We start from the raw sequence: 20,457 nt of genomic DNA, 5'->3' as shown, positions 1-20,457 counted from the left end.
TCTGGCTCATGGTGGCCCAACGCCCTAATAATACACTTTATGTTGGTGTTTCCTTTATTTTGGCAGTTACCTATAGGCACACACTGGCTAGAGAGGTTGGAGTTTAAGCCATACTTGTCCGTGTGTGATGGGCTGTGGTGAGGTACAGGGCTGTAAGGTGTCTGTACCATACCCACAGGAGGATGGAGGACAGAGTAAAACATTCTGCTTTAGAAGAGTTTCTCCCAAAATAAACAACAAAAACAGAGCAAATATCTCAAAAGGGACAGAGGTTTCACAGTTTTTCAGAAGTTATACAGTGGCTTAGTAGTCTCATGGGAGTTAACTTGACTCATACAAAAGAAAGCTGACTGTCAACATTTCAAATCTCACATCTCCCAGATGAAAATGGTCTCCACAGCATTTGCAACCAAAATAGGGTTATTTTTAAGTTGAATATCTCCTACAGTGATTTAACTTCAAAACTACCTGTAATGTTTTGATCTGTCCTCCATACCTGCTCTCCCCCTCAGCCACACTCATTCAGTGGTTGGTTGGTGTAATTGATTAGCACAGAGTGGGTGGTGTGTGTGTCAGCCCTCAGTAAGTCATCTGTTTAACTGGGGAGGGGAGGGGGGGGGAGGGTCCTGATGGTGTCCATGTTATAGTTATCATCTCTGGGTTATCCCTCTGTCAAAGGACCCGTCATCCCTTCTTCATCACCCCATTCTTCCTTCCTCTTCTTCTTCATTTCTGTCCTTCACCACAGCTGCCGCCCCGTATAGGTCGGGGGTGCGGAGGGGACCTGTGAAAGGGAGGAGAGAGAGAAAGAGATGGGACGTCAGTTTGGTAATATACAGTGTTTGAAGTTGAGAGACACTCACGTAAACAAACAAACACACTACACTACACCACACACACCACACCACACCACACCACACCACACCACACACCACACACACCATACCACACCACACACACCACACCACACCACACATACCACACCACACACACCACACCACACCACACACACCACACCACACACACCACACCACACCACACCACACCACACGTTCCTGATAAGAGGTTACATTTTGAATGTTGCCTGTATCACATCTTCAAAACACCTTCTTTCCTCTTTATCTTCCTCCTCTCTCTTTCTCCTCCCTCTTCCCCTCTCTCTTCCTCCTCTCTCTTACTCCTCTCTCTTCCTCCTCTCTCTTCCCCCTCTCTCTTCCTCCTCTCTCTTCCTCCTCTCTCTTCCTCCTCTCTCTTCCCCCTCTCTCTTCCTCCTCTCTCCCCTTTTTTCTCTCGATTCAGTCTCAACAGCTAATCCTGCTCTTTTATGCAGGAGAGAGCATCATTTCCAGAACTCCCCTCCTTTCCTTTCCCTACTCCCTACTAAAGTACATTAATACCACTCTGATGTAGGTGGCAGGTCTATGAGCATAATACTAGGAGGGAGACCATTTGGTTCACAGGTAAACGTTCCCAGAGCTTTAGCTGGGTGGTGGCTCAGTGATTTCTGGCTGTTTTCTAGTTCCAGATTCTGGCTCTAATGTAGTGGCAGGTGTCAGAGCAGAGACAGGGAGGGAGCCATTTTAAAACGTTCCCAGAACGTAAGCTGAAAGTTGGCTCAGCGATTTTCTGGACGCGTGGCCCCAGATTCTGCCAGGTCAGCAGCGTTTATTTATAGCGAGGTGATTGGAGGGTAGTCACATGCACTAGGGAGTTCACCCATCCATCCTGGGGCTATAAAGGGCATGACTGGGCCAGGGACACAGCTGCATCACTCACACTGGAGAGATGGCTCTAGTCTGCAGCTCAGGGAACCCACTCCCTCATTCACACACACACACACACACACACACACACACACACACACACACACACACACACACACACACACACACACACACACACACACACACACACACACATGCATGCAAGGTGTATATATGTGTTGTGTATATGTGGCTTTATACCTAATATGTGTGGCTTTCTTGAGCAGAATAACAGAATAATAATTTGAGTTTGTATACCTGTGAACGGTAGTGTGTGACAGGGGCGTAAACGTGGGTGTAAATGTGTGTGTGCTCACTGCCCAGGTGAGTGAGAGTATGTTTCTATATATGTGTAAGTGTCTACACTGCTTTCTCTCATAGTCAGAGTTTTAATAGAGTTTGTGAATGGATGTGAAGCGTGGTCGGATGTGTAAACGTACAATATGAGAACTCACCGCTCCCCCATTCAGGATCATGGTCATCTCAGTGGGCTGGTACACGTTGCTGCGGAAAGGGGCACTGGGTCTGGGCGCTGTGTTACCATTATGATTACCTGCACTCCTCAGACCTGGCACAGCAGAGGAACAACGTTATTCTCTTATTCTCTTCTGCAAACACATTCATTCATGCATTCTACATTAAGATCGACACAGGAACAGATGCCTAATCTGTACTTTTAACACACATGCTGTACAGGTACTATTTGTACCACTACAAGAACAACTGCTCTTATATAGTTATTGTTAGCCCAGTATGGTAATATCACTGAGTCACTATGTTCTACATCCAACCCCAAACACAGAAACAGACATGTAAAACCTCAGTAGTGCTGTACTGAGCTTGTAAGCATGAATTTTAATACACATTTGAAAGTCAAAGTCTCTTGTTACCTGCAGTGTTTTCGTCAAAGCCATAGCCCTGGTTCTCCGGAAACTGCCTGTGTGAGAGGGGGATGTCCTCGTCAAAGCTGGTCTCCCTCATGCGGGACGGGGCCTGGGATGTGTCAAAATAGTCGGGGGCGGAGGGTTGTGGCGGGGAGCGGAGACAGGAGTGTGCCTCGGGCACGGCGTGGAACAGGAGGAGGAGCCAACCCTGTGCCACCAGTGCTATCGCTAATGCTGGATCGTCCCAGTCCGGGGACCGCCCCAGCCAGGCGTTACCGTAGAGATAGAAGCCCACCCAGGCAACCCAGAGGAGGAGGGACAACAGACAGGCGGAGAGGAGCCAGATCGCGTTACAGCGCCACTGACGGGTCTTCCCACAGAGAGCGAAGGAGGCCGCCCCCAGCGCGGCTAGCAGTAGCGCAAGCACATAGCTACAGGCTAAGGAGAAGTCCAGAGGCAGGTACTGGCAGGCCGCTCTGCCCTCCCTGAGCACCGTGAGCAGGAGCCACTCGGCGGCGATGATCCCCTGGACGGCGCTCAGCCCCAGGGCCAGGCCGGTCAGAGCGCAGCCCCCCGGGCTCCGGCGCTCGCGGCCCAGCCTCCGGAGACGCACACCCTGCACCAGCAGGCAGGAGAAGCACAGAGCGAAGAGCAGGCCCCAGAGGGCACGGCGCAGGAGACACAGCTGTTCGTCACGCTCGATGAGGTAGGCGAAACTGAGGCCGAACAGGCCCAGGATGCCCAGGAGCAGGAGGAGAATGGGTCCCACGCCGCTGCGCTTCTCCGCCTCGCTCACGTGGTGTAGTCGGCAGAGGATGATCAGGCCCAGTAAAATGGCAGCCAGGGCGCCGCCGGCCGCTGCAGATTCAACCGCCACACCCCAAACAGAGTCCAGGTCACAGAGGAGGGTGTAGGGGCGCACCAGGCCCCAGCCACACCCCCGGGGCACTGCCAACGAGTCCTCATCAGGGTTCTGGGAGGAACCACGCTGGACCACGGAGAGGAGGAGGAGGAGGACAGAGAAGAACGCCATCTCTAAGAGGAGGGAGGAGAGAGGTTAGAGAAACAGCGAGTCATTTCTGGATCAAAATGTGCAAAGTGAAACAAAATGTGACAAGCAAATCGTCTACTGTAAATCTGTCTGTGTGTTTTATTGAAACACAAGTGAACACTGTGTGAGTGACAGTGTATGTACATGGAAGCATTATCCAATGGCACGCACGCACCCACACCCACACTTCTTGTATCCGCAACAACAGGAGCACAGTGACTCTCTCCTTCCATCCTGTAAATGGCCAGAGGTCAACACACAGCCAAGAGGCTCTTTACCAACATCACACACTGATAGCTTCAACATACGTACACACACTGACTACACCAATGCATGCATGGACACACACCCACACAAATGCATATAGACACACACAAAATCATGAGCATCAACTAGATACTTCCAGAACAAGAGCAGAACAAGTAAACAAACCATACATATGGCTTTACCATGAAGCTGAGTCGGAGGTTGGAAATGTACTTGTTTTGAAAGGAGAACATTGAGTTACCGGTCGTCTTTATAACATCAGTATCCACAGACAGAGTCATACTCAGAGAAAACACTGCTCACTGTCTGAGCGGACGCGGGAAGGTATGCAGAATCATATCAGAGGAGGCTGGTCGGAGGAGCCCATCCTCCTATAGCTCCTCCCACCAGCCTCCACAGGATCATATATATAACAGGAATAGAAGAACAGGGATCCTCCTGTCCAGACAGAGGAGCTGACAGCATCATGCTGTTTAGGTAAGACACTGAGACGAGGCATATTGCATAGGTAAAACACACACACACACACACACACTTTTAAAGTGAAGATCTTCAGAAAGCACTGACTGCCAGAGTAGTGCTACTGAGGAAATCAATATCACCTCACAGTGACTGTCTGTTTCTCCTCCACATTAACTCCCTATCCCATTCCACCCTATCCTATCCCATCCCATCCTATCCCATTCCACCCTATCCTATCCCATCCTATCCCATCCTATCCCATCCTATCCTATCCCATTCTACCCTATCCTATCCCATCCTAACCCATCCCATCCTATCCCATTCTATCCTATCCCATCCCATCCCATTCTATCCTATCCCATCCTATCCCATCCCATTCTATCCTATCCCATCCTATCCCATCCCATCCTATCCTATCCCATCCTATCCCATCCTATCCCATCCCATCCTATCCTATCCCATTCTACCCTATCCTATCCCATCCTAACCCATCCCATCCTATCCCATTCTATCCTATCCCATCCCATCCCATCCCATTCTATCCTATCCCATCCTATCCCATCCCATTCTATCCTATCCCATCCTATCCCATTCTATCCTATCCCATCCTATCCCATTCTATCCTATCCCATCCCATCCCATTCTATCCTATCCCACCCTATCCTATCCTATTCTATCCTATCCTATCCTATCCCATCCTATCCTTCCCATCCTATCCTATCCTATCCTATCCCTTCCCACCCTATCCCATCCTATCCTATCCCATCCTATCCCATCCCATCCCACCCTATCCTATCCTATCCTATCCCATCCTATCCAATCCTATCCTTCCCATCCTATCCCATCCTATCCTTCCCATCCTATCCTATCCTATCCCTTCCCACCCTATCCCATCCTATCCCATCCCACCCTATCCCATCCCATCCCACCCTATCCTATCCTATCCTATTCTATCCTATCCCATCCTATCCCATTCTATCCTTCCCATCCTATCCCATCCTATCCTTCCCATCCTATCCTATCCCTTGCCATCCTATCCTATCCTATCCCTTCCCACCCTATCCCATCCTATCCCATCCTATCCCATCCCACCCTATCCCATCCTATCCCATCCTATCCTATCCCATCCCATCCCACCCTATCTCATCCTATCCCATCCTATCCTATCCCATCCTATCGCATCCCATCCCATCCCATCCTATCCCATTCTATCCTATCCCATCCTATCCCATCCTATCCCATTCTATCCTATCCCATTCTATCCTATCCCATCCCATCCCATTCTATCCCATCCCATCCTATCCCATTCTATCCTATCTCATCCTATCCCATCCCATCCCATCCTATCCCATCCTATCCCATCCCACCCTATCCTATCCTATTCTATCCTATCCCATCCTATCCCATCCTATCCCATCCTATCCTTCCCATCCTATCCTATCCCTTCCCACCCTATCCCATCCTATCCTATCCCATCCTATCCCATCCCACCCTATCCCATCCCATCCCATCCCACCCTATCCTATCCTATCCCATCCTATCCCATCCTATCCTTCCCATCCTATCCTATCCTATCCTATCCCATCCCACCCTATCCTATCCTATCCCATCCCATCCTATCCCATCCTATCCTATCCCATCCTATCCCATCCCACCCTATCCCATCCTATCATATCCTATTCTATCCTATCCCACCCTATCCCATCCTATCCTATCCTATCCCTTCCCACCCTATCCCATCCTATCCTATCCCATCCTATCCCATCCCACCCTATCCCATCCCATCCCACCCTATCTCATCCTATCCCATCCTATCCTAACCCATCCCATCCTATCCCATTCTATCCTATCCCATCCTATCCCATTCTATCATATCCCATCCTATCCTATCCCATCCTATCCTATCCCATCCTATCGCATCCCATCCCATCCTATCCTATCCCATCCCATCCCACCCTATCCCATCCTATCCCATCCCATCCCATCCTATCCTATCCCATCCCATCCTATCCCATTCCACCCTATCCTATCCCATCCTATCCTATCCCATCCTATCCCATCCTATCCCATCCTATCCCATCCCATCCTATCCTATCCCATTCTACCCTATCCTATCCCATCCTAACCCATCCCATCCTATCCTATCCTATCCCTTCCCACCCTATCCCATCCTATCCTATCCCATCCTATCCCATCCCACCCTATCCCATCCCATCCCACCCTATCCTATCCTATTCTATCCTATCCCATCCTATCCTTCACATCCTATCCCATCCTATCCCATCCTATCCTTCCCATCCTATCCTATCCTATCCCTTCCCACCCTATCCCATCCTATCCTATCCCATCCTATCCCATCCCACCCTATCCCATCCCATCCCACCCTATCCTATTCTATCCTATCCCATCCTATCCTTCCCATCCTATCCCATCCTATCCCATCCTATCCTTCCCATCCTATCCTATCCCTTCCCACCCTATCCCATCCTATCCTATCCTATCCCTTCCCACCCTATCCCATCCTATCCCATCCTATCCCATCCCACCCTATCCCATCCTATCCCATCCTATCCTATCCCATCCCATCCCACCCTATCTCATCCTATCCCATCCTATCCTATCCCATCCTATCGCATCCCATCCCATCCCATCCTATCCCATTCTATCCTATCCCATCCTATCCCATCCTATCCCATTCTATCCTATCCCATCCTATCCCATTCTATCCTATCCCATCCCATCCCATTCTATCCTATCTCATCCTATCCCATCCCATCCCATCCTATCCCATCCTATCCCATCCCACCCTATCCTATCCTATCCTATTCTATCCTATCCCATCCTATCCCATCCTATCCTTCCCATCCTATCCTATCCTATCCCTTCCCACCCTATCCCATCCTATCCTATCCCATCCTATCCCATCCCACCCTATCCCATCCCATCCCACCCTATCCTATCCTATCCTATCCTTCCCATCCTATCCTATCCCTTCCCACCCTATCCCATCCTATCCTATCCCATCCTATCCCATCCCACCCTATCCCATCCCATCCCACCCTATCATATCCTATTCTATCCTATCCCACCCTATCCCATCCTATCCTATCCTATCCCTTCCCACCCTATCCCATCCTATCCTATCCCATCCTATCCCATCCCACCCTATCCCATCCCATCCCACCCTATCTCATCCTATCCCATCCTATCCTATCCCATCCTATCGCATCCCATCCTATCCTTTCCCATCCTATCCTAACCCATCCCATCCTATCCCATTCTATCCTATCCCATCCTATCCCATTCTATCATATCCCATCCTATCCTATCCCATCCTATCCCATCCTATCGCATCCCATCCCATCCTATCCTATCCCATCCCATCCCACCCTATCCCATCCTATCCCATCCCATCCCATCCTATCCCATCCTATCCCATCCTATCCTATCCTAACCCATCCCATTCTATCCTATCCCATCCTATCCCATCCTATCCCATTCTATCCTATCCCATCCTATCCCATCCTATCCTATCCTATCCCATCCCACCCTATCCCATCCCATCCTACCCTATCCCATCCCACCCTATCCCATCCCATCCCATCCTATCCTATCCCATCCTATCCCATCCCATCCTACCCTACCCTATCCCGTCCCACCCTATCCCACCCTACCCTATCCCATCCCATCCCACCCTATCCCATCCCACCCTATCCCACCCTATCCCATCCCATCCTATCCCATCCTATCCTATCCCATCCTATCCCATCCCATCCTACCCTACCCTATCCCATCACATCCTATCCCATCCTATCCCATCCCATCCTATCCCATCCTATCCTATCCCATCCCACCCTATCCCATCCCATCCTATCCCATCCCATCCTATCCCATCCTATCCCATCCTATCCCATCCCATCCCATCCTATCCCATCCTATCCCATCCCATTCTATCCCATCCTATCCTATCCCATCCTATCCCATCCTATCCCATCCCATCCTATCCCATCCTATCCTATCCCATCCTAACAAAACAAACGTACATAAAGAGACAACGAACACACTGTAGGATCAGTATCTAAGGCTGTATCTAAACTCACTAACACACACACACACACACACACACACATTCGCACTGACACATCGGCCTGTTTTTAAACCAGCCTAGTAACAGTCAACAACAACTGTCCGGTCCCTTCACAACTGTTACGTGTTACGTTTTTCTTGTTCCCCATTTTCCCCTGTTAGTGTGTTTGTCCTGAGCATTACAGGTGTACCGAGTTGCGGCTAACGATGGTGGGCGTGGCTGTAGCTGATTACAGAGAGGATATCTGTTTGCCGTGTGAGAAGAGAAGAAGAGAGGGGGAGAGAGAGGACACTTGTTTTTTGTTTGATTATTTGTGTTAATTTCTTTGTTTGTGTTTCAGCCTGTCCTCCTGAGGCGCTCCACCCTACCTAGGTCCTGGAGAAGGGAAAAGGTAGATCTGCCCATGGGTGTACATTCTCACGTAGATAACCCATTGTTTTATACACTAGGTTAGCCGGGCGGGTGTCACCCTTGTATTTTTCTTGGAACCAGGTAGGACAGTGGGTTAGGGTTTAGAGTGTGTTAGGAAGGTTTAGGTATGTTGAATGGGGAAGATATTCAGTGTTCTACTCCTGTGTTCCCAGTGAGTTCTGATCATGATGATGGGAATAAAGACAAGACAATGGCTTCCTCGGTGGACTGTTTAAGGTTGCCAGTTACTCGGGAGGAGCTAATAGCTGCCCAGATAGAGGATGTGGGCTTGGCCAAATGTTTTTCCTCCATGTTACCTTTGAGTGAGAAACACAGGAAAGGGGTAATGTATTTCCTTGAGAAGGGGCTTCTGATGAGAAAATGGACTCCCCGTGCTGACCTAGAAAATGATTGGAGTTCTGTTTGCCAGATTGTAGTTCCTGCCCCATTTCAGACGAAGGTGTTGTCCCTAGCTCATGATATTCCCTGGTCTGGTCATCTAGGGGTGACTAAAACCTACGACCGAATCCTCCGTCATTTCTTCTGGCCGGGAATGAAACGGGATGTGGCTCGTTATTGCCGTACATGTAGTACTTGCCAAGTGGTGGGGAAACCTAACCAGGTTATTTCCCCGGCTCCTCTCTGCCCTATTCCGGTTATGGGAGAGCCGTTTGAGAAAGTAATCATCGATTGTGTTGGTCCCTTACCCAGGACTAAGTCGGGTAATCAATTCTTGTTAACAATAATGTGCACTGCTACAAGGTACCCAGAGGCGATTCCTATGCGTAAAATCACAAGTAAGGCAATTGTGAAGGCGCTGATTAAGTATTTCTCTACCTTTGGATTTCCAAAAATTGTACAGACGGATCAAGGCACAAATTTTACATCAAAATTGTTTGGAAGTGTGTTGAAGTCCTTGTCAGTGTCCCATCAGATGTCTAGCGCTTATCACCCGGAGAGTCAGGGCGCGCTGGAACGTTGGCATCAGACGCTAAAAGCTATGTTGCGTAAATACTGTATGGACACAGGAAAAGATTGGGATGAGGGGGTGCCCTACGTGCTGTTTGCTATTCGGGAGACCGTACAAGAGTCTCTTGGGTTTAGCCCAGCTGAGCTAATCTTTGGTCATACCGTGAGAGGGCCTCTCAAGGTACTGAAAGAACAACTTATGGCTGATGATTCAGTTGGGTCCTCTACTAATGTATTAGACTATGTTAGTCAAGTCCGGGAGCGGTTGCATGACGCCTGTGCTGTAGCCAGAGAAAATCTGTCTTCCACACAAAAGAAAATGAAACGGCATTTTGATGTTAAATCTGTGTCTCGTTCTTTTCAACCAGGTGACCAAGTCTTGGTGTTGTTGCCGGTAACCGGCTCGTGTCTCTCTTCCAGTTTCTCTGGTCCATATGTGGTGGACCGAAAACTCAGTGATACTGATTATGTTATCAAAACGCCAGACCGTAGACGACCATTCCGGGTATGTCACGTTAACATGATTAAAGCCTATCTTGTTAGAGGTGGTATCGAGTCTCCCATTACCAGTGAAAAACCTGTTGTATCCTCTGTTGCTTCTGTGAGCCTGGTTAATCACCCAGGAGTCAGCATAAATGATGAGGACGGTTTGGTGATGCGGAATACTCCTGAGCAGTGTGCTCGTTTGTGTAATTCGGAGATGGTGGCGTCTCTCCCAACCCATTTGTTGCATTTGAATGATCAGCAGAGGGCTGATATTGAATTACTAATCGCTGATTTTCCAAGTCTCTTTCAGGATGTTCCCAGTCGTACCAATGTGTTGAAACATGATATAAATGTAGGTGATGCTGCTCCAATCAAACAGCACCCTTATCGTGTGAATTCAATCAAGAGAGGAGTGATGAAGAAAGAGGTAACTTATTTACTGGAAAATGAGATGGCAATCCCCAGTGGCAGTCCATGGAGTTCCCCGTCTGCTGATTCCAAAGCCTGACGGGACTCAAAGATTTTGCACTGACTACAGGAAAGTGAATAATGTTACTATACCTGACTCATTCCCTTTACCTCGCATGGATGACTGTATAGACACCATTGGATCGGCTGCATATGTTACGAAGCTTGACTTGTTAAAAGGTTATTGGCAGGTGCCTTTAACCCCTCGTGCCTCTGAGGTGTCTGCTTTTGTAACTCCTGACAGTTTCTGCCAGTACACAGTGATGGCTTTTGGAATGAGGAATGCTCCGGCCACGTTTCAACGTTTGGTAAATATTGTATTGGCTGATGTTCCTGATTGTACTGCATATCTGGATGACCTGGTTGTTCATTCGACTACCTGGCTTAAGCACATGAGCACATTGAGGGCTGTGTTTGCACGCTTGGCCAACGCTTCTTTGACCCTTAACTTAGCCAAATGTGAGTTTGGAAAGGCAACTGTTACGTATTTGGGTAAAGAGGTGGGTCGGGGTCAGGTGCGTACCGTAACAACTAAGGTGGATGCTATCACCCGGTTTCCTGCCCCTGCCACTCGCCGAGAATTACGCAGATTCTTAGGCATGACGGGTTATTATCGTACATTTTGTAGGAATTTCTCAACAGTTGTAGCCCCAATGACTAGGTTACTCAGTCCTTCCGTGTCCTTTGAGTGGACCGCGGAGTGTCAATCTGCTTTTGACTCTGTAAAAGCACTATTGTGTACTTCTCCTGTTCTTTCTGCCCCTGATTTCCAGAAACCATTTAAGTTGGAGGTGGATGCCAGTTCAGTGGGTGCAGGTGCTGTACTATTACAGGAACACGATGGTCTAGATCACCCAGTTTGTTATTTCTCTCGAAAATTCAACAGCTGTCAGTCACGTTATTCCACTATCGAACAGGAGACCCTGGCGCTGTTATTTGCCCTACAATTTTTTGAAGTTTATGTTGGCTCCAGTGTGTTGCCTGTTGTGGTATACACAGACCACAACCCTTTAACTTTCCTGAGCCGCATGTATAACCACAACCAACGTCTTATGCGTTGGGCGTTGGTTATACAGGGTTATAATTTAGAAATTCAGCACATAAAGGGTTCAGAAAACATAGTTGCGGATGCTTTGTCCCGTGCCTAGTTAAAACAAAGATAAGTAATAATAGAACAAGGCCTTGATAACTTTGGTGATGTAAGTAGGTGGTATTATAAAATGTATAAGGGTTTTATCATAAACCCAGGGGTTTACTCTTTTTTGTGGGGGGCGTGTTACGTGTTACGTTTTTCTTGTTCCCCATTTTCCCCTGTTAGTGTGTTTGTCCTGAGCATTACAGGTGTACCGAGTTGCGGCTAACGATGGTGGGCGTGGCTGTAGCTGATTACAGAGAGGATATCTGTTTGCCGTGTGAGAAGAGAAGAAGAGAGGGGGAGAGAGAGGACACTTGTTTTTTGTTTGATTATTTGTGTTAATTTCTTTGTTTGTGTTTCAGCCTGTCCTCCTGAGGCGCTCCACCCTACCTAGGTCCTGGAGAAGGGAAAAGGTAGATCTGCCCATGGGTGTACATTCTCACGTAGATAACCCATTGTTTTATACACTAGGTTAGCCGGGCGGGTGTCACCCTTGTATTTTTCTTGGAACCAGGTAGGACAGTGGGTTAGGGTTTAGAGTGTGTTAGGAAGGTTTAGGTGTGTAGAAGAGGAGGGACCTTTTGTTTATTTTCATTACTTGGACCCCGATCCCAAACATTCCCTTCTCTTACCTTCCCTTGTTGTTGTTTTGTGTCTTATTGATTATTTATGGGTGTGTTATATTGTTTATTTTAAATAATTTACTAAACATCCCCTGAGGGTTAAAATTGAGTTCTGGGTGTTGTCTGATTTATTTATCGCCTATTGCACCCCACGTTTCTTCCCCTTTCATCCGTGTTACCTGGTGTGTTTAGGCCCAGACATTTACGTCTCCTCCTCAGACGAGCTACACCCGAGGGGAGAACGTAATAACAACACATCACACGCTGACCTTTCAGAATACTTTCCTATCTGCCTCATACAGTCAATAGCACTGCATTCATTTTAAACCATCACCTCGCGTCACTCTAATACACACAACCACACAAATACAACACAGACCCTACACAACCCTTTCACCCTGTTCACACTATCATGCCCAACCAAACTGTGCTGGCTGACATATTGTCTTTGCAATGGGAAAAGCCCTGTGGTTAGCCTTAATTAGGTCTGGCTCATGGAAATAACCTGGGGGTCGCTGATAGTGGTGGTGGGTTCCAAAAGAGAAAAAGACACCATTTTGGATTCATGAATGTTGGCATTAAACCCCTCTATCAGGGTGTTGTTCGCTCCAAGGCAGCTTAGACTAATTCAGATTACAGACAGCTTTATGAGTGTGTCGAGGATATCTGGTGCAGCAAGGCTTCCAGCCACCATCTTTATCTGTGCTATGCTATATCTGTGCTATGCTATATCTGTGCTATGCTATATCTGTGCTATGCTATATCTGTGCTATGCTATATCTGTGCTATGCTATATCTGTGCTGTGCTATATCTGTGCTATGCTATATCTGCTTCTAGGTGCCATTAATAGACAGTAACGTAATATTTACATCAGTGGCAGTCGGTGACATTTAAGATTAGGGAGGACAATTTATTGGCCTTATTTATATTACAGCATATTGGATGACTGTCATTCATATTCTATTCACCCAGCTCAATGTAACAGCGATAGGTTTAGGCTACTAGCCTACATAACTCTCATTTTCCAAATACCCATCATGAGGTTGCTACATCCTAGCCTATGAATGAAAGTTTACAATGTAGATGCACAGGTTGATAGACAAATTGGAGTAATCAAGGTGACAGACAGTGACACATTCAATTCCACCTTGCACGCTCTTGCCTGCATCTAGCTGATCTAGGGTGGAATCATTCGTCCAAACAGTTGCCAACAAGAATTTCTATTGGACAAATTCCGGTAGGTTTATCCTCATTTCATTCCGTTTTCTTCCATTTAACCTCTACGGGCCACGGGGGCAGTATTGAGAATTTTGAAAGAAATATGTGCCCATTTTTAACTGCCTCCTACACCAACTCAGAAGCTAGGATATGCATATTATTAACACATTCGGATAGAAAACACTCTGAATTTTCTAAAACAGTTTGAATGGTGTCTGTAAGTATAACAAAACTCATATTGCAGGCAAAAACCTGTGAAAAATAGATTAAAAAAAATGAGAATTTTGTGACTGTACTATTTAGTGTCATTGTTTTAAAGATACCACAGTGAGAAAGGATTCAGTTCGCAACTCCTACTGCTTCCACTAGATGTCAACGATCTTTAGAAAGTTGTTGGAAGCATCTGTCATGAATACAGACCGAATTAGAAAGCTTACAAGTTGACACGTCATCACTTCATTTTTTGCGCCTGCGCATGAATCTGAGAAGAGTGCCTTTGTCATTATCGTTTATTCTAGACACTTGATAGGTTGTGTGAAAATATTACTGATGTTTACTGATGTTTCACGTTAAAAATGGAACAAAAGATTAGTGCTAAACAACGTTTGACATGTTTAAACAAACGTAAATAGATTATTTGCTAGGTTTTCTTTAGCTTTTCGACGTGACTTTACACTGCCCACCTCATTTTGTGGGAGCCTACTGAACGCTAACTATTTGGACATAAATTATGAACTTTGTCAAAAGAAACCACATTTGTTCTGGACCTGGGATCTCTGGCAGCGCCTTCTGATGGAGATAATCAAAGGTAAGGGGATATTTAGAATGTTATTATCGATATTAGATGATGCTAATGCTAACGGTATAGCTTAGCTTAGCTTAGCATATAGCTTATTGTTGTTAGCATAGTACCCAGTTTATGCAAAATGTGATTTCCCAGTAAAGTTATTTTGAGATCTGGCCATTTGGTAGCAATTACGAGATGATAATATATTATTCTTTGAATGACAATATTATAATTTACCAATGTTTTCGAATAGTAATTCCGTGATTTGTAACGCTGGATTCACTGGGTGCATTCGAGCCGAAAAAAATTCTGAATTTCACCGCGACTGTAAATGCTGTTTTTGGATATAAATATGAACTTGATGGAACTAAAAATGCATGTATTGTATAACATAATGTCCTATGAGTGTCATCTGATGCAGATTGTCAAAGGTAAGTGCATAATTCTAGCTAGTTTTCTGTCTGTTGATGCCCTTCTTTGAATTGGCTAAACATTACACGCAGCTATTGTCAATGTACTCTCCTCACATAACCTAACTTTATGCATTCTCCGTAATGCCTCTGAAAATCGGACAGCGTGGTTAGATTTAGGAGATATATCTTTCAAATGGAGGAAAATAGTTGATTATTTGATTTTTTGAAATGATTACTCTTGCAGTTTTGAATTCCCCGCCATGGTCACATGACAATGAATCCCAATACCGGGATAAGATCGGGATAAGATCCTCAACAGGTTTTAAGAAATGTTTTTCAACAGAATCGGCGGAATGAATACACCCCTGATCACACAGTTCACCTTCATAGCAGCCACATACAAACAGCATCATCACTTGCTTGTTGTTGTATAATTCCTTCTCACATCAACATGCTCTCCTCCTCTCACCTTTTCCCTTCACTTGTGCACTTCAGTGCACAGCACGTCAGCTGTCTGTGGCCAGGCGAAAAAATCTTTCCAAGCTAAATCTTCATACCATAACCGCTCCATACAGCCTACATCGTTGTCAATGTTACCATATTAGCTAACGTCGTAGGCAACATAACTACTACAACTAACATGTTAGTAAACCCACTACAATCATGCAGTACAGTGTCCAACAAGAAGTTTAGCAGTTACACCGGCGGGCCCTGGTGGCAATAAATTAATACAACCGAAAGCTTACCTTGACTTGGAGGCGTTCCTGTGTTGGATAGCCTTAGCCAGCTAGCTAACATAAATAGCATTCCTCTCTTTGAGCCCGGTGTTTGAGTAGGCTAAATTAGCTAGCTAAGTAAGTGAAAGTAAAAAAAAATACAAAATATAGCTCTCTCTCTCTCTCTGCTGCTTCTCCTTAATTTTTTAAGAAATTAATTTGTTCAAAACTATTGTCTTTCTCTCTATTTGAGTCAACTACTCACCACATTGAATACACTGCAATGCTAGCTAGCTGTAGCTTGTGCTTTCAGTATTAGATTCATTCTAGTACTGATTTGATTAACACTGATGGGAGATTCTGGAGAGGCACTTGACAGCATTTTCCACCACAATTAACAAAACACCAAATGATGGAATTTCTCGTGAAATGGTGTTGCATCCCTCCAATAGAGTTCCAGACACTTGTAGACTCTATGCCAAGGTGCATTGAAGCTGTTCTCATGGTGGCCCAACGCCTTATTAAAACACTTTATGTTGGTGTTTCCATTATTTTGGAAGTTACCTGTAGGTAGAAGTTGTTCCTAACCACCCATTCATGGTCAATGTTATCGTTCATCAATTAGTTAGGAGGTTAGGAGTGGGGGCTGGGTTAAGGTTAGGAGTGGGGACTGGGGACTGGGGATACTTCTACCGTGAGCCCTCTCTTGCAGGCAGGCACGTTTCAAACCAAGGTCGAGTGTGTGTGAGGGACAGGAGGCGTGCTTGAGGTAAATCCTGGGCTCAAGGCCCACAGGGGTCACTGGGGTCAGGGGTGAGAAGTCATGCCTTGACACCCGGCCTGCAGCTCTGACTGATTGGCTTGAGATACTAGTTGCAGCTTAACCACAGATCTAGGATCAGATTACCTAACCTCCAATCCTGACCTTAACCATTAGGGGGGCGAGGAATAGTTAGATCAGTGGGCACCTGACCTGTAGCCCTGAGTGTCTGGGCAACAACAGCCCATATGTTTGCCATAGTGTAGGCCGAGTAGGTAGTTCTCTAGCTCACACATTTTGGTTCCCAAAACATTCAGTGAACATTGTTTTTAGGCTGTGGGAATGTTCTATGTTAGCTGGGCTAATGTCCCAAGAGGCATTCCAATCAGAAATGTTAGTTCTCAGAACATTTTGGGAAAAAATATGTTGGTTGTGGGAACGTTCTGTGTTTGCTGGGTGAATGTCTCAAGAGGGTTCACAGTCATTATTTAAGCAATGCTATTTTTGCATTTTTAAAAACACAGGACTTGTTTATGACTTTAGTACATTGTGATTTGCCAAGTATGCCCAGGGCTCAGAGAGTACAGGTGAAACCTTAAATCCCTTTATTTTCCGCCGCTGGTTACCACTGGTTTACATTAACAGCAGTCAGCGCTTCCACAAGGATGAGTCAACTAAGCATGGCGTTAGCTCTATTCGCGCACACACACACACACACACACACATGCAGGCAAACACACACACCCCTAAACACGTTGCTAACTCTATTCATACACATGCATGCATGCGCACACACACGCACACACACCACTGGCACAAGCACGCACACACAAACGGATGTAAGGACACACAGACAGATCTGGGTGTTGAGTTCAGTCCTCACACAATGTTTTGTTCTGGCAGAGCCCCTGATAACCATGGTTACGCCCCATCTCTGAAAAGACAGGAGCGAGAGAGGGAGGGAGGATAGGACAGAGGGGGGTTCACTCATCCCCATACAACCATGCAGACTGCTGTTTCCTCTCCCTCTCTCTCTGGCTCTGCTTTGAGACAGGGAATGGGAACCACATTGCGTAGCTGCAGTGTGGAGTACAGACTCAGAACATAGAGTAACAGACAGGTAGTGACGCTGAGTTTCAACACACATACAGGACTGGAGAGATATCAAGAGTGCTACATCACCATGCTCAGTCCAGTCATCCATCCATCTATACAATCAGTCTTTCAGTCGCTTCCTCTCTCACTTTCTCAGTCCCTCACTCACCTCCACACTCAGTCCCTCTCTTGTCCGTTCACTCACTCACTCATTCCCTCACTTACTTACTTACTCACTCAATCTGTCACAGAGGGTTTCCACTCTGTGTAGGGGGACTGTCTGACAGGCTGGAGATGGTACAGAGAGTACTGACAGAGACAACCACCCAAACACTCTCCCTCCCTCCCTCCCTCATATGAGTAATGTGAAGTAGAGCCCCCCAGGCTTCCTTCCTCTATAGCAGAAAATAAACTTGAGTGTCTTCATCCCTTTTATCTCTCTATATCCCTCTATTTATCTCTCTCTCTGCCCCCTCTCTATATCAATCTATTTCCCTCTCTCTGCCCCCTCTCTATATCCCTCTATTTATCTCTCTCTCTGCCCCCTCTCTATATCCCTCTATTTATCTCTCTCTGCCCCCTCTCTATATCCCTCTATTTATCTCTCTCTCTGCCCCCTCTCTATATCCCTCTATTTATCTCTCTCTGCCCCCTCTCTATATCAATCTATTTATCTCTCTCTCTGCCCCCTCTCTATATCCCTCTATTTATCTCTATCTCTGCCCCCTCTCTATATCAATCTATTTATCTCTCTCTCTGCCCCCTCTCTATATCCCTCTATTTATCCCTCTCTCTGCCCCCTCTCTATATCCCTCTATTTATCTCTCTCTCTGCCCCCTCTCTATATCCCTCTATTTATCTCTCTCTGCCCCCTCTCTATATCCCTCTATTTATCTCTCTCTCTGCCCCCTCTCTATATCAATCTATTTCCCTCTCTCTGCCCCCTCTCTATATCCCTCTATTTATCTCTCTCTCTGCCCCCTCTCTATATCCCTCTATTTATCTCTCTCTCTGCCCCCTCTCTATATCCTTCTATTTATCTCTCTCTGCCCCCTCTCTATATCAATCTATTTATCTCTCTCTCTGCCCCCTCTCTATATCCGTCTATTTTCCTCTCTCTGCCCCCTCTCTATATCCGTCTATTTCCCTCTCTCTGCCCCCTCTCTATATCAATCTATTTCCCTCTCTCTGCCCCCTCTCTATATCCGTCTATTTCCCTCTCTCTGCCCCCTCTCTATATCAATCTATTTCCCTCTCTCTGCCCCCTCTCTATATCTGTCTATTTCCCTCTCTCTGCCCCCTCTCTATATCCGTCTATTTTCCTCTCTCTGCCCCTCTCTTTATCAATCTATTTCCCTCTCTCTGCCCCCTCTCTATATCAATCTATTTCCCTCTCTCTGCCCCCTCTCTATATCTGTCTATTTCCCTCTCTCTGCCCCCTCTCTATATCAATCTATTTATCTCTCTCTCTGCCCCCTCTCTATATCCGTCTATTTCCCTCTCTCTGCCCCTCTCTATATCAATCTATTTCCCTCTCTCTGCCCCCTCTCTATATCAATCTATTTCCCTCTCTCTGCCCCCTCTCTATATCTGTCTATTTCCCTCTCTCTGCCCCCTCTCCATATCCGTCTATTTCCCTCTCTCTGCCCCTCTCTATATCCGTCTATTTCCCTCTCTCTGACCCCTCTCTATATCGTCCATTTCCCTCTCTCTGCCCCCTCTCTTGCTCTCCCTTAACTGCCACTCCTCTCTCTATTTCTCTCTCTCCATCCATCTTTGTCTTTCGCTCCCTTTGCCCTCTATCTCTCTGTTTCTCCTCCTCTGCCTCTCTCTCTTTGTAGCCATTTCTGTCCTCCCCACAGTTGAAATCTTCTATTTATGTTGAATCTGCTCCTCCTCCCCTGCTGTAAAGAGAGCAGCATTCTCATCTTTCTGCCACATTTGAAGATGGGATGTGAACCATGTGCCTTACCCCCTCCCTGGCACTCTCTCTCTCTTCCTCCCTCTCAACACCCAACCACACGGTACTGCAAATCCCCTTCCTTACCCTACATCCCTCTCTTTCTTCACTCACTCGCACTACCTCCCTCTTCCCTTTCTCAGCTCTCTCCCTCCGTCTCCCTCTTTCAGCCAACACCCGATCATATGGTACAGCAAAACCCCTGTCTTACCCCACATCTCTCTCTACCTTCCTCCCTCTTTCCTTTCCCCTCTCATGCTCTCCCTGCGCTCTCTACCTCCTTCTCTCCCTCTTTCTCACATCTCCCCTCGCTCTGTTTGATTTTCTTCTACCCCTCTATCTCTCCCTCTCTCTTATGTAATGGGGAAGGAGGGATCCAGAATCCAGCTACTGCCAGTTCTGATGCACTGTCTGCCTGCTTAGACATCCTGATCCTCCTCACAGTTACAGACAGGGAGGCAAGAGCTGCAGCTGAGGGCTCTATGGTACACAGTATTGTTATGTGTGAATAACAATGACTACTGTTCCCACAATGCATCTCATTCTCTTTACCTCTGCACACGGACTATTTGTTACCCTAAATGTTTAGTGTATGTATGTAAAGATAAGTGTGTGTCAATGTATAATGCAGTGTCAAAACACACACAGTGCATTCAGAAAGTATTCAGACCCCTTGACTTTTTCCATATTTTGTTATGTTATAGCCTTATTCTAAAATGGATAAAATACATGTTTTTCCTCATCAATCTACACACAATACCCCATAATGACAAAATGAAAACAGGTTTTTAGAAATAGCTTATTTACATAAGTATTCAGACCCTTTGCTATGAGACACGCAATTAAGCTCAGGTGCATCCTGTTTCCATTGATCATTCTTGAGATGTTTCTACAACTTGAT

General features: G+C 46.5%; 1 protein-coding gene across 3 annotated transcripts in view; it reads right to left on the bottom strand.

The window, feature by feature from the left end:
• Positions 1-725: 725 nt before the first annotated feature.
• LOC115206242 (G-protein coupled receptor family C group 5 member B-like) overlaps positions 726-20,457 on the bottom strand; it is a 31,525-nt gene continuing 11,793 nt past the window's right edge. For 2 of the 3 annotated variants that reach the window (XM_029772983.1, XM_029772975.1), the window contains exons 2-4: positions 2,654-3,682; positions 2,204-2,331; positions 726-784 (exon numbers count right to left, since the gene is read on the bottom strand). In XM_029772983.1, the coding sequence (XP_029628843.1) occupies positions 740-784; positions 2,204-2,331; positions 2,654-3,680 (1,200 nt within the window). In that variant the 5' untranslated portion in view covers positions 3,681-3,682 and the 3' untranslated portion in view covers positions 726-739. The remainder of the gene's footprint in view (positions 785-2,203; positions 2,332-2,653; positions 3,683-20,457) is intronic. The other variant, XM_029772993.1, reaches the window with a different exon arrangement.

Source organism: Salmo trutta, chromosome 1, assembly GCF_901001165.1.
Source record: "Salmo trutta chromosome 1, fSalTru1.1, whole genome shotgun sequence".
In the NCBI taxonomy this organism is placed as follows: Eukaryota; Metazoa; Chordata; class Actinopteri; order Salmoniformes; family Salmonidae; genus Salmo; species Salmo trutta.
Note: the sequence above shows the minus strand (reverse complement) of the source record. Positions and strands in the feature narration are given on the sequence as shown.